This window comes from Aptenodytes patagonicus, chromosome 8 (assembly GCF_965638725.1).
Source record: "Aptenodytes patagonicus chromosome 8, bAptPat1.pri.cur, whole genome shotgun sequence".
Taxonomy (NCBI): domain Eukaryota; kingdom Metazoa; phylum Chordata; class Aves; order Sphenisciformes; family Spheniscidae; genus Aptenodytes; species Aptenodytes patagonicus.
In genome coordinates this window covers 19220747-19238030 of record NC_134956.1, presented here as the reverse complement: position 1 = coordinate 19238030, position 17284 = coordinate 19220747, and the positions used below count along the sequence as shown (strand labels likewise).

Genomic DNA, 17284 nt, shown 5'->3' with positions numbered 1-17284 from the left:
TTGGATGGCTCTGGTCTCTTAAAGGCGGTCTAAAATGACTGTGGGCCACAGGAGGAATGATTAATGAAGGTGACAGCGGACCACGATCGGTGTAGCTCACTGCACACTCAGTTCCTTTTCCTGTTTACTGAACTGGTGATCCCAGCCAAGATAATTACCCCCTGCGTGTGACGAAGAGCATGTCGCAGGGATGCTCGGTGAGCCGTTCCTCTTCTCCTTACACAGGACAGTGTCGGGGCTGCCACGGTAGGAGCAGTTCTTCCCGAGAGTCCTGCAGCTGTGGTGTTCCCAGCAAGTCTGGGATGCTGCAAGTCCGCGGCTCTCTGCCTTCCTGTGCAACAACTGGGCACGTTTTGCTCGAGGGGAGGGATGTAACGCTTTGCTCGTGTTTGCTTTTCACTCATCTATGGCTTCCAGTTGACTGCTTCTCTGTTTAAACTGAATTCCTATCAGTTTTTCTCCAGCTCCTGTAATAAAAACCCAAAGCAAAGTATCAGTCGCTAATAGGTGTGAAACTCTGCATTAGTTAATTGCACTCCTCCACTCTCATCTTCGCAAATGAAACGGAAAAAGCTGCAAGCCTGGTTTTACAAAATCTTGGATTTTAAACTATGCAAGGGTTTTAAAAAGGCAATTTGATTCAAGTTGTATCTTCTGGCATGGTTCAATTTTGGGGGAAAATAGTCCATATTCTATTTATTTTGGGAATTTTATTTAAATTTTAAAGCCAATGTCTCGGCAGGCAAGCAAGATGATAGATCAGTCTGGTAATTATTCATCAAGTAAATATGCAAGGTATAAAGTCTTGCCTCCTTGGGAAATAAATGATTTAGCTGTTTTTAGTTTACAGATAAAGCATCTGCCCTCAAAAATGCCGTGCAATAGTATGTAGTAGTATTTTTCTTTGTAACTTGATGAAAGAGACAGTTTAACCGAGATGTCCTAACTGCTGTCCTTCTAGCATTAGAAAAACGTTTATTAAAATCAGATTAGCTCCAGGGACTATATAAGGGAAGTAACTTTTAAAAAAAGTTTATTTTCTGACTGATAATCTTGGATCATATTTTCCTCAGTAACATTTCCAGGACTGAAACCCAGCCGTGCTCCCTGAAATTTAATTAAGTTGCTGGAGGAGGGCTTCCACTTTCTTTAAATAGCTGACGCATTTGATTTTGATTCTGGCCTGTGGGCTGCAAAGATAACTCCTGACTGGTATAACATAACACAGACAAAATAATGAATTCCTGATAGCTGACATGTACGAGGCACCGGGATTTATCATTACATGGGTGATAAATGCAGTTTGCAAAAGGAAAAGGTTTGTGTGAAAGATACCCCTGCAAACTGTGGCTATGGAGTAATTGGTTCAGAAACTCCCGAATTTACAAACTTTACTGAGGAAAAAATGAAGTGCTTGGTCTAGGTGCAGAAAACTGGTATTAACGATTGGCTCCTAATTAAGAGTGAGTGCTCACTAGTAGATTTTTGGGTAGCATTTGCTTGGGAAGACGACTATTTTGCCAGACAAATTGGAAAATCTCTTGGTAGAAAAGAATGTGGAAACGATAATGTGGGCAGTGCTAGAAAATAGCTGCTTGGAAGAAGTTAATAATTGTCTGATATCAAAGCACCTATTCACTGTACTGCTTACCCCACGATTAAGGTAGCTTCAGAAACAGGACACACCTGAGATCTGTTGGAGGCAGCTTGTCCAGCCTGCTTTTGGAAATCTCACCAGGTTCATAGGACCAAAAGTCCAGGTGTGGCCATGGCCAGGGCTGGGGTCGGAGCAGAAACACAAATTTGGACCAAATCTCCCAGTTGTTGCTACTCGCCTCTGGTTTGCATCCTGGGGAGGTCTCAGAGGGCTCAAGGTAGATCCGTGTGGCATGAATGGAGCCCACCTCGTGGGTGCCAGCCACTAACGGGTGCTCAGGCTGTGGGGCCAGGCTAGAGCTGGCCTAAAGAAAGCCCTGAAATGGGTACAGCATGGGTGTCGGGTCCCCAGCACAAACCCTTTTGCTCCACAGACCTGCTCCTCTTACGCTGCCCCGTGTGGAAGGAGACCTGTTGTGAACCGTTCACTGGAAGCTCTTTTCCAGAGCCATCGGGATTGGGGATGGGTTACAAGGGGACATCCGCGCTGGTCTCATGCGGAGGCCAAAGACCTGAGCACAGTCTGGATGCCTTTTTCAGCCCCTCCAGGATTTCCTTCCACGTGTGTCAGTGGGTGATACAAAAGAGGTGGTGGGTCACCGTAGGATTCACTCTCGGGGCGTCCATCCGGTGCCTGTCACAGGCAGCACTGTGGTTTAGTTTTTGATTTTCTTTTCCACGCAAGTGCACTTTTTAAATGCCCATGCACTGATATTTACAGAGGCTTTCTCTGACCTACTGCTCCCCGTGGGCTGTCTGCCGCGCTGTAAATCAGTGCTCAGCACTGGCGCTGCGGTTGTGCTCCTTGTGCTCCACCGCTGCTTGTTTGCCAAGTGAGTCATTGTGTATTTTGCCTTTCAGCTGCAACTCTGCACACTTTTTCTTTAAATACCTTGCTAGGCACTTGCTCATGAACCATTAACTCTGTCTCGGTCAAACCCAGCTGTGTGCTTTCCTGAGCTCGCTCTTTTGCAATAAAGAACTGATTTGAAACAAGATGAGCAAAGCTTTATTAACTTAGAGCCTGTTTGCTGAGGGGGTTGATTATTTATTTCACTTTATTTGGGAACATCTAATGAACCGAGGTAGTAAATAAGCAAGTTTAGGGAAAGTCGTGTTTGATAAATATTTCATACAATAATGATTCCCCTACTTGACAGGTATCAGATACCCACTTTCCCAAAGAGCTCTCTGCTTAATTGGATTTTATACCCTCTTCAAAGAAAGCTGGTTGAAAACTGCAATGATTTTTCTCTAGCAGTGTGCAAGTCTCGCTTTTCTTGATGAGTCTCTGCCGTTCGTTTTTGGGGTTATACATGCCAGTGTACCATGAGGAACGGGTAGCTGAGGGGAGGGCAGCAGGCGGAGGGGAGCCGGGCAGGGAGTCCCTGAGCTCCATCTCCCTGAGCACTTAGGCAGCAGTTCTGAGATGAAAATGTTGTTCTCTCCTGGTGTTTTATTTTTCAATAAAAAGTGTAAATTCACTGTGTAAACCAGGTGCAATTACAAAAAAATAAGACTCCAATTTTCTGCTAGACTTTTAACAGCAAGAGCTTTTTTTCCTGTTGGTGCTACTTGTAGATTCATACAGTTCAGGGCAGACCAAAGCGTACATAGTCTCTGCAATGATGTCATTTTAATGGTTTTTTACAATTTCCGATTTTAACGCAGTGCTGTAAGGGCTCTCAAGGAATTCATATAGTATTGCTTATTATGTAGCAGATGAATTAGGCTGAATTAGGTGGAAGCACTGTGGGTGAAATGAGCAAAAAGGGTTAGATGAGGAAAAAAAAGGATGTTTTTTTTCCCTGCCCCTCTACTCTGCTCTGGTGAGACCCCACCTGCAGTACTGCATCCAGCGCTGGAGCCCTCAGCATAAGAAAGACACGGACCTGTTGGAGCGGGTCCAGAGGAGGGTCATGAAAATGATCACGGGGATGGAACACCTCTCCTGCGAAGAAAGGCTGAGGGAGTTGGGGTTGTTCAGCCTGGAGAAGAGAAGGCTTCGGGGAGACCTTATTGCAGCCTATCAGTACTTAAAGGGGGCTTATGAGAAAGATGGGGACAGAGTTTTTAGTAGGGCGTGTTGCGACAGGACAAGGGGGAATGGCTTTAAACTAAAAGAGGGCAGATTCAGACTAGATATAAGGAAGAAGTTTTTGACGGTGAGGGTGGTGAAGCACTGGCACAGGTTGCCCAGAGAGGTGGTGGATGCCCCATCCCTGGAAACATTCCAGGTCAGGTTGGACGGGGCTCTGAGCAACCTGATCTAGTTGAAGATGTCCCTGCCTACAGCAGGGGGGTTGGACTAGATGACCTTTAGAGGTCCCTTCCAACCCAAATGATTCTATGATTCTATGATGTTTTCAGTAATTTAATAATCTTATCTCGTGGGATTTACTACTTGTGTATGGCAGTGTAACTTTTAATATTTACACATAATTATGGCAGTTTGGTAAGGAACACGCATTTTTAGATTTCATACGCATGATGTTTGTACAGTTTCCTGGGGCAGCAAAGGGCTTGTGTTTTGTCCTCTTTAATTGTCCCTCCACAGTCCTTTCTTTTCTTGGTTTTTCTTTTCCTTTAAGGCACTTTTAAGGCAGAGAGGCAGTGCTATAGAGGGTACAACCCAGCCACCTAGGGAGGGCTTTTGTGTGTGCTCTGCATCCAAAGCAGATGAGAGACAAGGCAAGTGTAGTGCCAGAAAATTCATCATCCCCCAAGTTGTCTCCCATGCAGGGGACAAGTCAGAGACATGTTGCTGTCGTAGCTGTTAGGCTTGGAGTAGCATCATGGCATCCACAGCCTTAGGTAAAAGATGCTCTCCCCCTTGTACCTAGGAATTCCCTCAATTACAGGTTCAGCATTAAAACACACTGCCTTTTCCTGTTGTAAAATTAAATGTTATGGCTTTTGCGTTATAACGTATTCACCTCCCTTCTGGTGAATATCTGGAAAACTTTGTCAGAGAGAGTTTGTCTACAGAGAGTTTCTGTGGTCTTGCACCGTCAGCTGCGAGCAGGAGTTTGGGCTCTGGTCTGACTCCGAACAACATCCTCACTTTAAAAAAGCAAAAATAAATCTCTCTTGCTTTTCCTTCCCGTGGTGATTGGGATCTATCACATGGGGTGTATTTTGTGCTTTGAGGAGATGGAACGACAGCTTTTCAGCCTCAGCTTTTTTGCTTTTGCAGATTTGTCAAGTCTTTATCATTATTTGGATACTTTATTTTTCTTGTGGTTCCATGTATCTCTGTATCAGCACGCAGAGCTGTGATAACAAGCTTTAAACTTTGCTGCTGTACTCAGACGTGTTAAAAAGCCACAACTAATACGGCTAAGCTGACTTTTGTGTGAACAGGAAGAAAGTGTGAATGTTAGAAATAACAGTCTGTTGTTGCGAGGAAGGGTTTGGGATCCTTCAAGCATTGTATCAACTGTGAATAGTCATCTTTCGCTCTGCAGTAAATCCCCAGGTAAAGCAGAGCTGTTCTGCTTCCCGTCTGGTGTGATAGAGAAGCAACTGCTAACGCGTGCTGTCGGTATGGCTGAGCAGCTCTGTAAACACGGATATACTGTACCAGATCCGTGGGACTGTGAGCCGTCACCAACAGTAGGTGTGTTGTTCAAGGACCAAAAGGTTTTATCTTCAGAATATTCGTATTTCACATCAAGAGCTGTAAAGGATGACCTGAGAATTCAGGGCAGGTTCAAGTCAAGGATTTTCTCTAGCCATGGAGAACTGCTTCCTCGGCACCCCGTTCCTCATCTGCAAAGTGGAAATACAAACGGTGCCTCATCTGCCAGGGTGGCTCTGGCAGCAGTTCACGTTCTCATTTGTCTGGTCCCCATGTCCTCAGAGAGAAAGGTGCATGCATATAGCTGATATGAACCTTGGTGCTCTTGATCCATCTTCCAAAAGCCATTGAGTAGGGTCACCAAAGCCCCGTGAGATTAGTAGGCACTGCTGCCGCTATTCCTGAGAGTCAGGCAGGGCTCGGGAAGCAGAGAAATTAGCCTAAAGGAGCAGGGCTGGAGCTGGAGGTGAGGCCCGGGGGCCCAAGGCTGTGGTCCAGCCTGTGCGAAGTGTGGGGAAGGGTTGCCCAGCCCCAGCCATGCTTTGTGTTTTGGTGCAGGTCCCTCTCGAGCTGCGAAACTAAAGCTGTTGTTGCAGCGTAGCGTGGGAATCCACAGCATGGCCGCAGCATAGACGTACAACAAGCCTGGCATTGAAAAAGCCGTCTGCACTGCTTATCATGTTCCTTTTCATGTACAGGGTTTGGAAGGCTCTTAGAAATGCTCCTTCAAATACCTTTCTGAGCAGACGGTTCCTATCTGGTATTCAAGTGGCAGACTTTGCAGCCCTACCCCAGGCAAAGCTCCCTGCTGCCTGGGGGGGGTTAAGGTTCAGCTCTGGCTGTCCTGTGCCAATGGGAGCCCCTTGTTCATGGCCTTTCCAGATCCTGGTCTTCCTTCAATAGAAAAATAACTTTCTCGGGTTTGCCAGCAGACCATAAACTGAAAGGTTGGGAAATGATGGGAAACGTCTGGCATCTGTCACAAGAGAGGATTTGTCAGAGAGCACATTTCAAAATCTTGCTGCCAAGATCCTGCTGCTCTGACATACTCAAAAGCTGCTAAATCCATCGGCTCTCCCCGTACCTTCCCTGCTCTGTCTTCCTTCCCCCCCCTTTTTTCTCTTGCACTTTTAACCCCGCTCATTTATTTTGATTTATTTTTTTCCCTCCCCCCCTCTGGTGCCTTGCTGCTTCCTCCTCACACCTGTTTCTCGTGGTACCTTGAAAGGCAGACCAGCCTCCACGGGAGTGCGAGGTTGCCACGCTCTGCCCTTCCATTTATTTTAAAACAAAACAAAAACCTACAGAAAAGGCACCTGTTGCTGAAGCAGCCCAGCTGCAGGGTGACGGTCCGTGGTGCCGGCTCTCATCTGTGAACATGTGGAATGGGAACACCTCGGTGATGCTACCCTAAGTCTGGTCGCTTTAGAAAGTCATCTTAGGACCAGGCTGAGGTGTGGGCAGCCGCACGGGATGTTCCTGTACTATTATAGCATTGCTTGTAATCGCATAGCAAAGGAATTCGGTGGTTATTCTTAAGAAACAGGACCGTTATTAACATCATCCGAGTAACCTGACCAGCCCTCTGAAAACTTAGGTTGTCAGCTTTTAAGTATCTAATCTAATTGTGTGCTGTTTCTATTTGTTTTGCTAGCTCTAAATATCTTGAACAGAATAAGATGAAAAATCCTAATGAAAAGTTTTTGAAGCATCTTTACGATGCAGGGTAATACTGTATGGTCCTTTAGCTGTGAAGGTGCACGTTTCCTTGTATCTCACATGCTATTCTCAGAATTGTCTGCTGATTTTTAGGTGTCCATGAAATAACTGTCAGGTTAACTTGAGAGGTTAGTCGATGTTTTCTAAAAACAAGGCCACTCTAAATTCTACCCGTGGTGTGCCTAAAATTCATTTCAAGAATTAACCGAATATACAATAGTGACGTTCAGAAAGACCCAGGAGCTGACTTATTCTAATGATCACATAGCGACACAAGAGTAGGTATTTATGTGAGGTCAAGAGGCTTCGAGCATAGAGGAAAATCACTATACAGTGCACTTTCCCCAGTGATAAATTCCTACCTTACAAAGTGTTATCGGCACGATTCAGCAGAGGCAGACACACCTGCCATCACTTTAGTCAGTTAAAAGTTGTCTGAAGTCCTATGCTTATCAAGTTGTTAGTATTTACAAAGATGGTGTGGGCTGATAAGCTTTTATATTGTAGTCCAATATATTGCTTTTGCTGCTCTGGGTGTGTCTATTGTTCTTCATGTTTTATGCTAATCTCATTAACCACATCTTATTACATCTGAGCTCTTAACCTGCGTTAGCAACAGGCATAAGCTCTTTTTGACAGTGGGCGCAGGGAAAAGCCTGGGCAGCCATTGACAAACGGTCCTAATTAGCACAGTTCTGTGAATCTTTGCCTAGCAGGGAGTGTTGTGTCACTCGATTACAAGCTGTGAAGAAGCACTTTCTGGGAGCATAAATATGTAAGTCTCTTTTAATTTTCAGTAATGTGCTTTAGGCAGAGCGTGCCACGATAGTCTGGCTTGGTTCCTTCCCAGATTTCTGGTGGGGTTTTAGCGAGATGCCTAAAATTTCACTGTAACGTCAGCGGGTTGTAGGAAGCACGTGGGATTGGTTCTGGTTTGCTGCTAGAGATATTAGTTTGAATGTGGGAACTCCTATTCATAGTACGGGTACATGGTTAAATATTGCTATTGGTTATTTTAGAGACAAGCCGCCCTTCCATCTCCATAGAGCTGGCACGGAGGAGCAGGGCGTGCTGCTGGGACAGTATCTTGCCCAACGTTTGTTCGTGTTGGGACAGAAAACTAAATATGGACAGTACCAAGAATGCAAGCTGAGGTTTGGTTTGAGGAGGGTCTGATGTAGATTTTAATTTACATTGCCCAGATCAATTCAAGTTCTGCTCGATATCTGCCAGAGAGAAAATTCCCCTGTTTAGAGGGTGGAATAGGAAGGAAAGGGTCCGTCTGCTGGTTTTCTTTAATTCTTCTCCATGGTGGAAAAATACTTGAGATGAGAGTTTCTTATATTCTTCTCCTGGGGAATAAACAAACCTTTTGCCAAAAAATATTCAGTCCCATTGACTCTGGGCGGTTTAAGTTTATGTATTGAAATTATGCCAAGAACCACCAGTCAAGAAGCCCTCTCCGTAGTAGAGGTCAGATTAAATGCAAGTGGGCCTCTCCGTCCCGACAGCCAAGTCCTCCTCCTGATGAGAACCAACCGTGGACATGCCGGATACAACACTGGTGTGTTTGGCTGGTAGATAGCGTAGATGGTTGGACGTCTGGAGCCGGGGTTGTCTGCCCTGTGATTTCTGTGTCGCCTTCTGATCGTTGTGAAACCGAACAGGAACGGGTAATAATTGAAACTGTCGCTCCTGCTGTCTGGAGTTGTCACCTCTGGGGAACGGCTGGGTCTCGGAGGGCTTGGGAAAGTGATCCTGGAGGTCAAGGGGAGACGTGCTTGGGCTCCTTGGTGCAGATGAAGTGATAATGAACTCTGTGGAAGGAGGGGGAGGACCATTTGAGGCTTTTATCCCTGAAGCCGTGAATCATCCTAAATGCTAATCCTCGGGTACGCAGTCAGCAGATCTGGGCTGCCGTGTGCCAGCCTGCGCTCTCTGAAGGCATCCAGCGTACAAGGAGCTGTGCCCTGTTTCTCCCAGGTCTTTTACGTTTTTCTAGGATTGTTTCATGCTTTATCTTACAATTATGCAGGAAAAAATAAAATCCTCATGTGGCTTCTCAGAGACTTTCAGGCCTTATAAGTCCATTTTGATGGACTCCCTCTGGCTGCGTACGGATGGGATGGTGTGTCTGAACCTCAGGGTACGAGGTTGGGTCCCTTCAGGAAGGCAAGTCCCAAGGGCCAACTTTGCCTTGTAAAAGAAGTGTATTCTCTGCTACTGCGAGAAGTTGGATGGGTTTGTACATTGGCAGAAGAACCAAGAAGGTCCAGCTCTGCTGTAAATTGCCACAGGTCCATGGACTCTGCCTACTAACGAACTGCACCAGGGTCCATGGTTCTGGGTCAGTGCTGGAGGGACGTGCCCCGCATCATGGCACAGATGTGGTTGCAGCCCTTTGGTCACTATACATCCCAGCTCAGAGCCACAAACCTTGTCAGGGAGGTGGGTGCGCTGGCTGGCGCTCGATTTAAATTCAGCGGTAGACATTTCTATGTTGATGAGCTGCTACTCATCACTCAAGCTTAACTAGTGCCCTCGTTTTGGCGTTTGATGGGGGTAAAGTAAGTAGCTACTCAACCAGGTCCAGAGGTGAGGGGCTCGAAAACCAAACGGGGAAGGCGAGTAGCCCCGTGGAGGCCATGATTTGTGCAAAAGGTGGCATTTCAGAGCATGGTAGGATGCAGCTGCCAGGATTCATGGCGTTTCTGCAGAGTCTTGGTGACGGTGAGGCTACTGGCCCCGTGATAGTTGGCGAAGGAGAGCTTGGGACCTCTCCACGCAGCTGCGGTGGTGACAGCTGGGGCGTCACCTGTCCCCTGTGCCCAGCTGCCTCTGCCGGAGCTCAGCTCTCGCTTCCCGGCGTCAGCCTCCTTAGTGCTTCAGCCCTCGCTTGGGCGTTCTGTTGTTCGCTGGCAACAAGGCTTCTAAATAGGGGTTTAGAGACCAACCATTAAACCTCTGATTATGAATATTGCGGGTTGAGAATCTATAGAGGAACAGCTCTTTGGTTTGGTAAAAACAAGCTATTTTGTTATTGCTTCCTTCCAAAACCTCTCCTAATTCACTGTATTTCCCTGCCAGCCCTGACTGCTACTGCAGCCATTGCAGTTATGAGTCAGGCTTAAAATAGGAGGAAATTTTTATTTTAATAATCAATTATTGTGCAAGTCTATGAAGTTGGAAGGGACCTCAGGAGGTCATCTGGCCGAACCTCCTGCTCCGAGAGGAGTCAGCTGTGAGATCAGGCCAGGTTGCTCAGGGCTTGTTTTTTTGGTTTGGGGGGGTTTTTTTTGTTTTTTTGCTCTGGTTTCTGAGGCCTCAGGAGGGTGTGCTCTGTCCGCATTTTCGTGTGTCCCTACAAAACCCTGGTAATCTACCTCCTCGCTGCAAGCTGAGGTGTCCTGCAGCCTTTTGATCCCATCAAAATGGGCTTTGAATAAAACTCCCTCAGCTTTTGTGAACGTTGGCTGTATTTGAGTGTTGGGAGGAGAGATCCTGATTTTCTACCCAGCTGTCCCCGTTTGTGGCAGTTGGGTGCTGGCCAGCTTGCAAAGCAAAGTGCATGTTCCTGGCAGAAGAGCGCTGGCCCGGCAAAGCTCGGCAGCAACAGCGCCTCGGCGCTAATTGACCTCCTTCTTGGCAACTTCATCAAAGACGTTGAAGAATAAATAGGCTGTTGATTGAACTGTTTCCTCGTCCCCAGAGGTGGTCCCTCTTAGTCAGGGTTGAGGCACATTGTCAGGGCTGGGGAAGAAGCTTGCAGAGCGATTAGCTTGTGCTTGCCGAGGAACGAAAAGCTTTAATTTACCGCGCCTTCCATGTGATATCTGCCATGAGGCGGAAACGTGGTAGGGGTTTGCTCCGTCTGCAGAGGTTGATCCGCGGTGCCCACGGAGCAGATTTCTGTGCTCTGGTCCACTCTACTGGTGCACAGGGGTGCTGATTTTGAGGGAAGAGGGGGAACATAGCTCAGGTGAAATCTCTAATAGTGGAGTCTGAAAACAGAGGTCGGGAGCAGGAAAAAGCCTTCAAGGAAAGCCTGGGTGCAGAAGTCGAGGCGGATGCTGGTGGACGTGACTGATGCATTCTTTACATAGAAAAGTCATGTTCGTGCTTGTTGGCGCTGCTGCGAAGGCACGCAGAAATCCTGCAGAAATGAGGCGTGCAAGTTTCAGCTGATTAATTAATGAAGCATATAAGGAGAAAATATTAACCATTTTACTGATGCCTGTAAATAGGTTTTTAAATATTCTGCTGGGGGTTTTTGTGACAAATTGTATTCACATACTTCAACCCCCTTTATTTTGTTCCAGGCTGGGCCTGGAGTCCAAAATATTTGAACTTTCTGTAGAATGAGCAGTCCAGGAAAACTATTTTCAGTGAAAATATTTTAAAGTATATGAACTGAAACCCTTTGTTTTGAATCAGATCAGTGTTAAACTCTGAGACTTGACAAATATCATGCTGCTTCATGAAATTTATTGTCTAGAGGTAGGATTTTAGCTGAAGACAGGGCAAAAATTAGCACTACAAGCCTTGTTTTTGGGCAGAGGCTTTCTTTCTGCAGCTGTTTCAGGGCTCGTTCTGCACTCGGCAAATAGAGTGAGTGTGTGCAAAGTAAATATTGATACGGTGCTCCCACTGCAGTGGCCTGAGAATCATGTGTCTGTATAATGAGTTACAACATGAGTCTGCACGACACCGTATACATCACTGTCATGTGAGAGGGCCTATAGAGTTACATTGCTATGACAGCCTGATATGGGGCAACGCGCCATGTTCTTGGGTAGCAAATACAGCCCTTTCCTTCTGCTGAAACTAATGATTGCATCTGTGATTCACTAGCAGCGACTGTGCCATTTCTGTTTTTTTAGTGATGAAAACACTAGAAAAGACTTGAAGACACTGCCTGTCTTTCCTACCAAGACGCTGCAGGAGCATCCATCACTCGCTTACTGGTGAGCTATTTAATTTAAAATGTAAATCATTGCTATGAATGGTAATGACAAGATCACTTTTAAACAGTTTTGCAAACTCTTGTAAAAGTTTTCAGCCTGTATGATATAGGACTTGGAGTTAATTGCTCGTGTTCAAGCATTTCCAGTTTTTAGAAGGTTATAAATTATGCAAGATCCGATGCAAATCCCTCACTGAAAGTTTGCTCAAATTAAATTGCTGGATCAGAAACTGCTGGATCAGAATATGTGGGGACCGTGCATTAGAAAGAGCTGAAAACTGAACTCCAGCCAAGCCTGGCTTTGCAAAGAGCACCTTGCTCTTCAGCTGTCACACAGTAGAGCCTCTGTGGTGGGTTGACCTTGGCTGGCTGCCAGATGCCCACCCAGCTGCTCTCCTCAACAGGACAGGGAGAGAAAATAAGCTAGAAAAGCTGGAAACAGAAAGGCAGGTCTACTTTTGTGGCTTGAATCTGCTGTAAATGAACACAGCATTTGGGATGAATCAACGATATTGTTTCCTTGGAATTGATGTCCTTTGTGCAAGTTTGACTCCCTCATTTGTTTTGGTTTTTTAGGCTTGATGTGTACCTGATGGGTTTTCAAGTATACTGGTACTTGCTTATGATTTGTATTTTTCAGAATGAGTACTGCTGGGTTTTTCTTTGCTTTCAAGTGTCTGACACTTAAATGCATATTTTATTTAGCATTCCGCTAAAACAAAATGTTGAAGTATGTAACAGGAAAAACGCAAAAGGGTCATTGCTGACAAATCTGTATTTCTTCACCTATAAAATGTCAGGGGAAAACATTTCTGGTTTAACTTCTTCTGTCTTACGTATGGAGCATTAACCATCCTTTGAAGTTTTGGTCCTTTAGAATGTGAAAATGAATTTATACAATTAGTACCATTATTCTGCAGCAGCATCTGCAGCAGAGCAGGCTGATCTGAAACGATTCGTTAATTAGTCTGGAACGCGGCATGCGATGGCGGGGATCAGCCAGGCAGCTCCACGCTGCTTAATGAAGGGTGGGAAAGAAATCAGTAAGAAACAGAATGTAAACCAGAGCGAGAAATGTACAGAGGGACACTTCTCTGCATGCTGAGCAGGCGTCTGGATTTCGACAGATGCCGTCACACATGAAAAAAGTCATTGAGCCTCTAAATTGGGTTTTGTGCTTGTTTTGCAGTGAGGACAGAGTAATTGAGCATTATACACAAATTAAAGGTCTGACCAGAGGACAAGCCATTGTTCGGTGAGTATGACACTTGTTAATTTGTGAAGATGATCTTTTTACTTTTTTTTTTTCCCTTCTTTTTTGTTGAGAAGTGGCAATGCAGGCTGTTCTGGTCATTATTGCTTGCAAACTTTACCATTTGTATCTGTCAGATTCTCTTTTTTTATTGAGTTGTATTTCAAAGTTAAATTGTTTGAAGTTTCAGATTTCACAGGCTTCCAGTTAAGGTTGTGTGTCCTCATTCAGATACCTCAAATACAAAAGAAATTATTTGGACCTTACTTTATCGGAAGGCTTTTCTCCATACCCTGCTTGCTATCAATTAGTTTTCACACCAAACTCTTAAGGGCGAGTATTACCTTAGGTCCTGTAAAAAAACCAAATGCACGTTTGTTGAAACGTTCAGAATTTGGCTTTCAAAAGAACAAGGTCTTCCGAGATGCATGCAGAGCCCATGGAATTTTATTTCTTTAATTTACCGTTAATACTACTGTACTTCCTACAGGCAGATGCAGTGGGACATGGTACAAACCAAGAAATTTGAGATGATTGCCGTGGCTGCATGTAGACAACTTGCAGTTTTCCTCATGTAGCTCGGTGCCTGCAACTCTGTCTCGATAATTCAGGGGCTCCTTTCAATAGGAACAAGGGAAAAAATTATCTGTTTCAGTGGTCGTCTGAATTGTCTCATGAAACAGTTGTACAACTGCATAAGCACTTTCATTTGGAGCCTATCCATTGCAACCAAAGCACCATAATGGAATAATTATAGGCAGGTCTTCACCACCAACGTTTCCAAAAAGGCTCACATCTTCAGTTCAGAATTTTTGCTTTCAGTTCTCTGACCTTCTGATACAAGATTGAATGTTTTGTTGTATGAGAGATTTTCCATTTGCTTTAGCTGGGCCAAAATGTCACATCTTTCCCTGAGCCAGGATGCTAAGTTTTTTCTGAAAACGTGGGCCTTCAATTATTAAGACCTCCAAAATATGCAAATGATAAATGACATGTCCTGAATGTATGTGTGAAAAATACACGTGTGAAAAGTATTTTAGTAGATACTATTCCCGCCGGAGAAAATCATCTGATAGGCTGTAAATCTGTCTACAGGTACATGAAAGTGGTAGAAGCTTTGCCAACATATGGAGTTCATTACTATGGAGTAAAGGTTAGTAAATGCCCTTAGACAATGTGATTGCTTAGCTTATTACGTGTGATTACATTCCTATAGGAGTAGTTTGATGATTCAGTACTCTTCTATCAGAATTAAAACCCCCATTTTTCAACCTCTTTAATTTTCCCCCCTTCAATTTTCTTTAAAAATTGTTTCCAGATAGCAGCAAAGCATTATGTGCTACAGGAGACGGAAAGGAATCTTTGTGAAACCTTCTGTAATCCTATGAGGAGCTAAATTCATTTCAGCTTAATTAAACTGGATATCACTTCTAGATCAGACGCAGTCAATAGTTTCCCCAGAGACACTTCTAATCAAGATTAAAAAAAAAATACAATGTCGAAAAGACTGCTTCTAAGTGGCAGGTGATTAGTGGGTGCGTACTTGGAGTGGGGAGATGCTGAGAAATATTTTTTGAGAGTGATGGAAATACACCATTTATTCCCGTTTGTAGAGCAGAGCCTGGGCCAAAGTGTTTTGTGCAGAAGAGCTCAGCAGAGATGATGTCTCCTTACTTTGAGTCATGGCCATGACTGTGGTACCTGAGAAGCTGATGTTTTGCGCTGTTCTCTCCTCCTCCGGCTGTCCATGCCTGAATTTAGTGGATGTAGTCATTGGCCAGAGTTTTTTTTTTTTCTGTCTCATATCCTTCCCCCCTTCACATCCACTCCTGCAACGAGTGACACCCCCTTGTTTCAGCAGCACTGTCGCTTTTTTGTCCGCTTTGCACAACTGCCACGTAGTTTCTTGCCTCTGTCCTGAGAAGGCAGGGGGAGAAAGTTTCGACATCCACCCCAGCAATCCACCTCACATCAATTTGTTTGCAAAAAAATCTTTGTTCCGTACCTACTCGTACTTGTCACAGAATGAAATGGGCTGTAATCTTGGAATTGCTTAATTCTTAAGTAGCTCTTGGTTCATGTACACATACGTTTTTCAGGATAAACAAGGAATCCCGTGGTGGCTTGGAATAAGTTACAAAGGAATAGGCCAGTACGACTTACAAGACAAAGTTAAGCCCAGAAAAGTAAGTTTTTTGCATCTAATTTTTTTCTGGGGGGAGGCGGGATGGTGTTGCATGTCAGAATATACTTTTTTAAGCTGTTGCTTATTACACTAGTAAGCAAAAGACCAAGGGTTGGAGGGGGGAGAATTCTGCTGGCATCAAGGCAGTAAAACTCTCCCTCTCACATAGATAGTGGAAACTCCCTTTGGGAGCTTTGGCTCATGTGTCATCTTGAGTTTGGTGGTCTCAGGACAGTCTGGACAGGAATTTTGGCAGCCTCCAGGGATAACTACAGAAGTATGGAGCAACTGGGTTTCTGCAAGTCCCAAACTAAACGCCTTGTACTCAAGCCGTGTTTTCACTTGGCTTTTGTAGGTGTTTTTTGTGTGTGAAGTGATAAAAGGCTCCACTGATATCCATGAAATACAAGAGGAACTGCGTGAAACTGCAGGCCTGTTTAGGCAACTGTATGTTTCCATGATGCAATGAATTGTAAGGGGGGATTGAGAGTAAATGCCAAATACTGGAGGTCGTTCTTCTCCTTTTCCACCCCTGTGCTCCCCAGCGTGTCTCCTGCAGAGTGAACCCTGCCAACGACCTCCCTTGTTGTTTAAACAGGGAAGAGGGTCCCGTATCGCACTGCTGGCTCCCTCAAAGCCCCCGTCAGCCAGCCCTAACAGGCTCTTCTGCCGGCAGCCTTGGAAAACCCATCATGCAGCCCAAGCACACGATGTGTTGGGAGCTTGCCCAGTCCTGTAGCCGTATACGTCTTCCTGCGACAGGACTGAGCCCTGACAGTCTTTGAAGAGTTATTTAACCCGCTTGGCTGGGGGGAAGAGCCAGGACTGCACATGCAGGGGCCGTGCTGTTGGGTCGGGTGTGTGTGGTCATGTCTTTGTTGGAAAATCTAAGCTGTGAGGAGATGGAGACCTGGGGTTTTGCTGTTCTCCTTCCCCGGGAATGATCTGGGCAGGAGTTCACATGAAGTGAGTGCTTCCTGCCAGGGAATTTTACATTTGCAAAACGATATTGTTTAGTGTATTTGTGCCAAAAAAGACAGCTTAACCAAACTTTCTTGTTAATTCCCCTTCAAGCTTCCAACTTCATCTTCTCTTTTTCCAGAGCAGGCTATGACTTGGTTTCTTTTGGTATATTTATATACCTGTGTGTCCAAGGTTGAACTCACATGTCCTTCCTTTGCTTTGTTTAGTAAAGCACATAGCTTCGTCCCAGGTCTCTCTTACCATGCCTGTTCCAAATGACAGGGACACAAGAGGAACCCTAGAAAATCAAGTCAATGTTAATGCAGCCATTGATCGTCCAAAGAGAGCGTCAATGAGCTCCTCTTGCTCTTGAGCACTTCCCTGTTTTTAGGCAACATCTACAAGATTTGCCGGTCAGGTCAAACACAGATCATGCTCTAGCCAAGATGTCCAGCTGTGACCGGCAACGCTCTCCAAGAAAATGCAGCCTGCCTGGCTGGAAGCATTGCTTTGCCAAGCAGTTTTTATGCTTGTGGGATTTCAGTTTACAACATCAACCAGGCAAATTAAGAAAATTTTTTAAGGTCAGCAGGGCCCAGATACCAAGTCACACCCTGCTACGGTTAGTTATGAGGCGTTGCCTTTGAACGCAGCAGGAGTTGTGTTTAAGAAAAATAAAATGAAAACCAAAGGTCACTTCTGTAGTGGAAGTGTTACAATGGAAATTATAGTAGTTGTCTGCTTTATTGTAATTATAATCATACAACAGAGGATAGAGATTAAAAGGGAAGGTGGGAGAGAGGAGCCTAAATGCAGAGGGAAGGTTTAATGCCAATAAGCTGATTGAAAAAGTGGGGATGGATATGGCTGTAGTATCCTTATGGATTTGTGTCTGGTGTTAATAGGAGGGGACAAAAATGACTTAAGCCATAGCTTGTCCTGAGTCATGAATACTTTTAACATGTG

At 45.0% G+C, this 17284-nt stretch overlaps 1 protein-coding gene across 2 annotated transcripts in view; it reads left to right on the top strand.

Moving 5' to 3' along the window:
* Positions 1-17284, top strand: part of FRMD4B (FERM domain containing 4B) — a 142049-nt gene that overhangs the window by 101002 nt on the left and 23763 nt on the right. For both annotated transcript variants that reach the window (XM_076346642.1, XM_076346640.1), the window contains exons 8-11: positions 11836-11919; positions 13108-13173; positions 14266-14323; positions 15270-15356. In XM_076346642.1, the coding sequence (XP_076202757.1) occupies positions 11836-11919; positions 13108-13173; positions 14266-14323; positions 15270-15356 (295 nt within the window). The remainder of the gene's footprint in view (positions 1-11835; positions 11920-13107; positions 13174-14265; positions 14324-15269; positions 15357-17284) is intronic.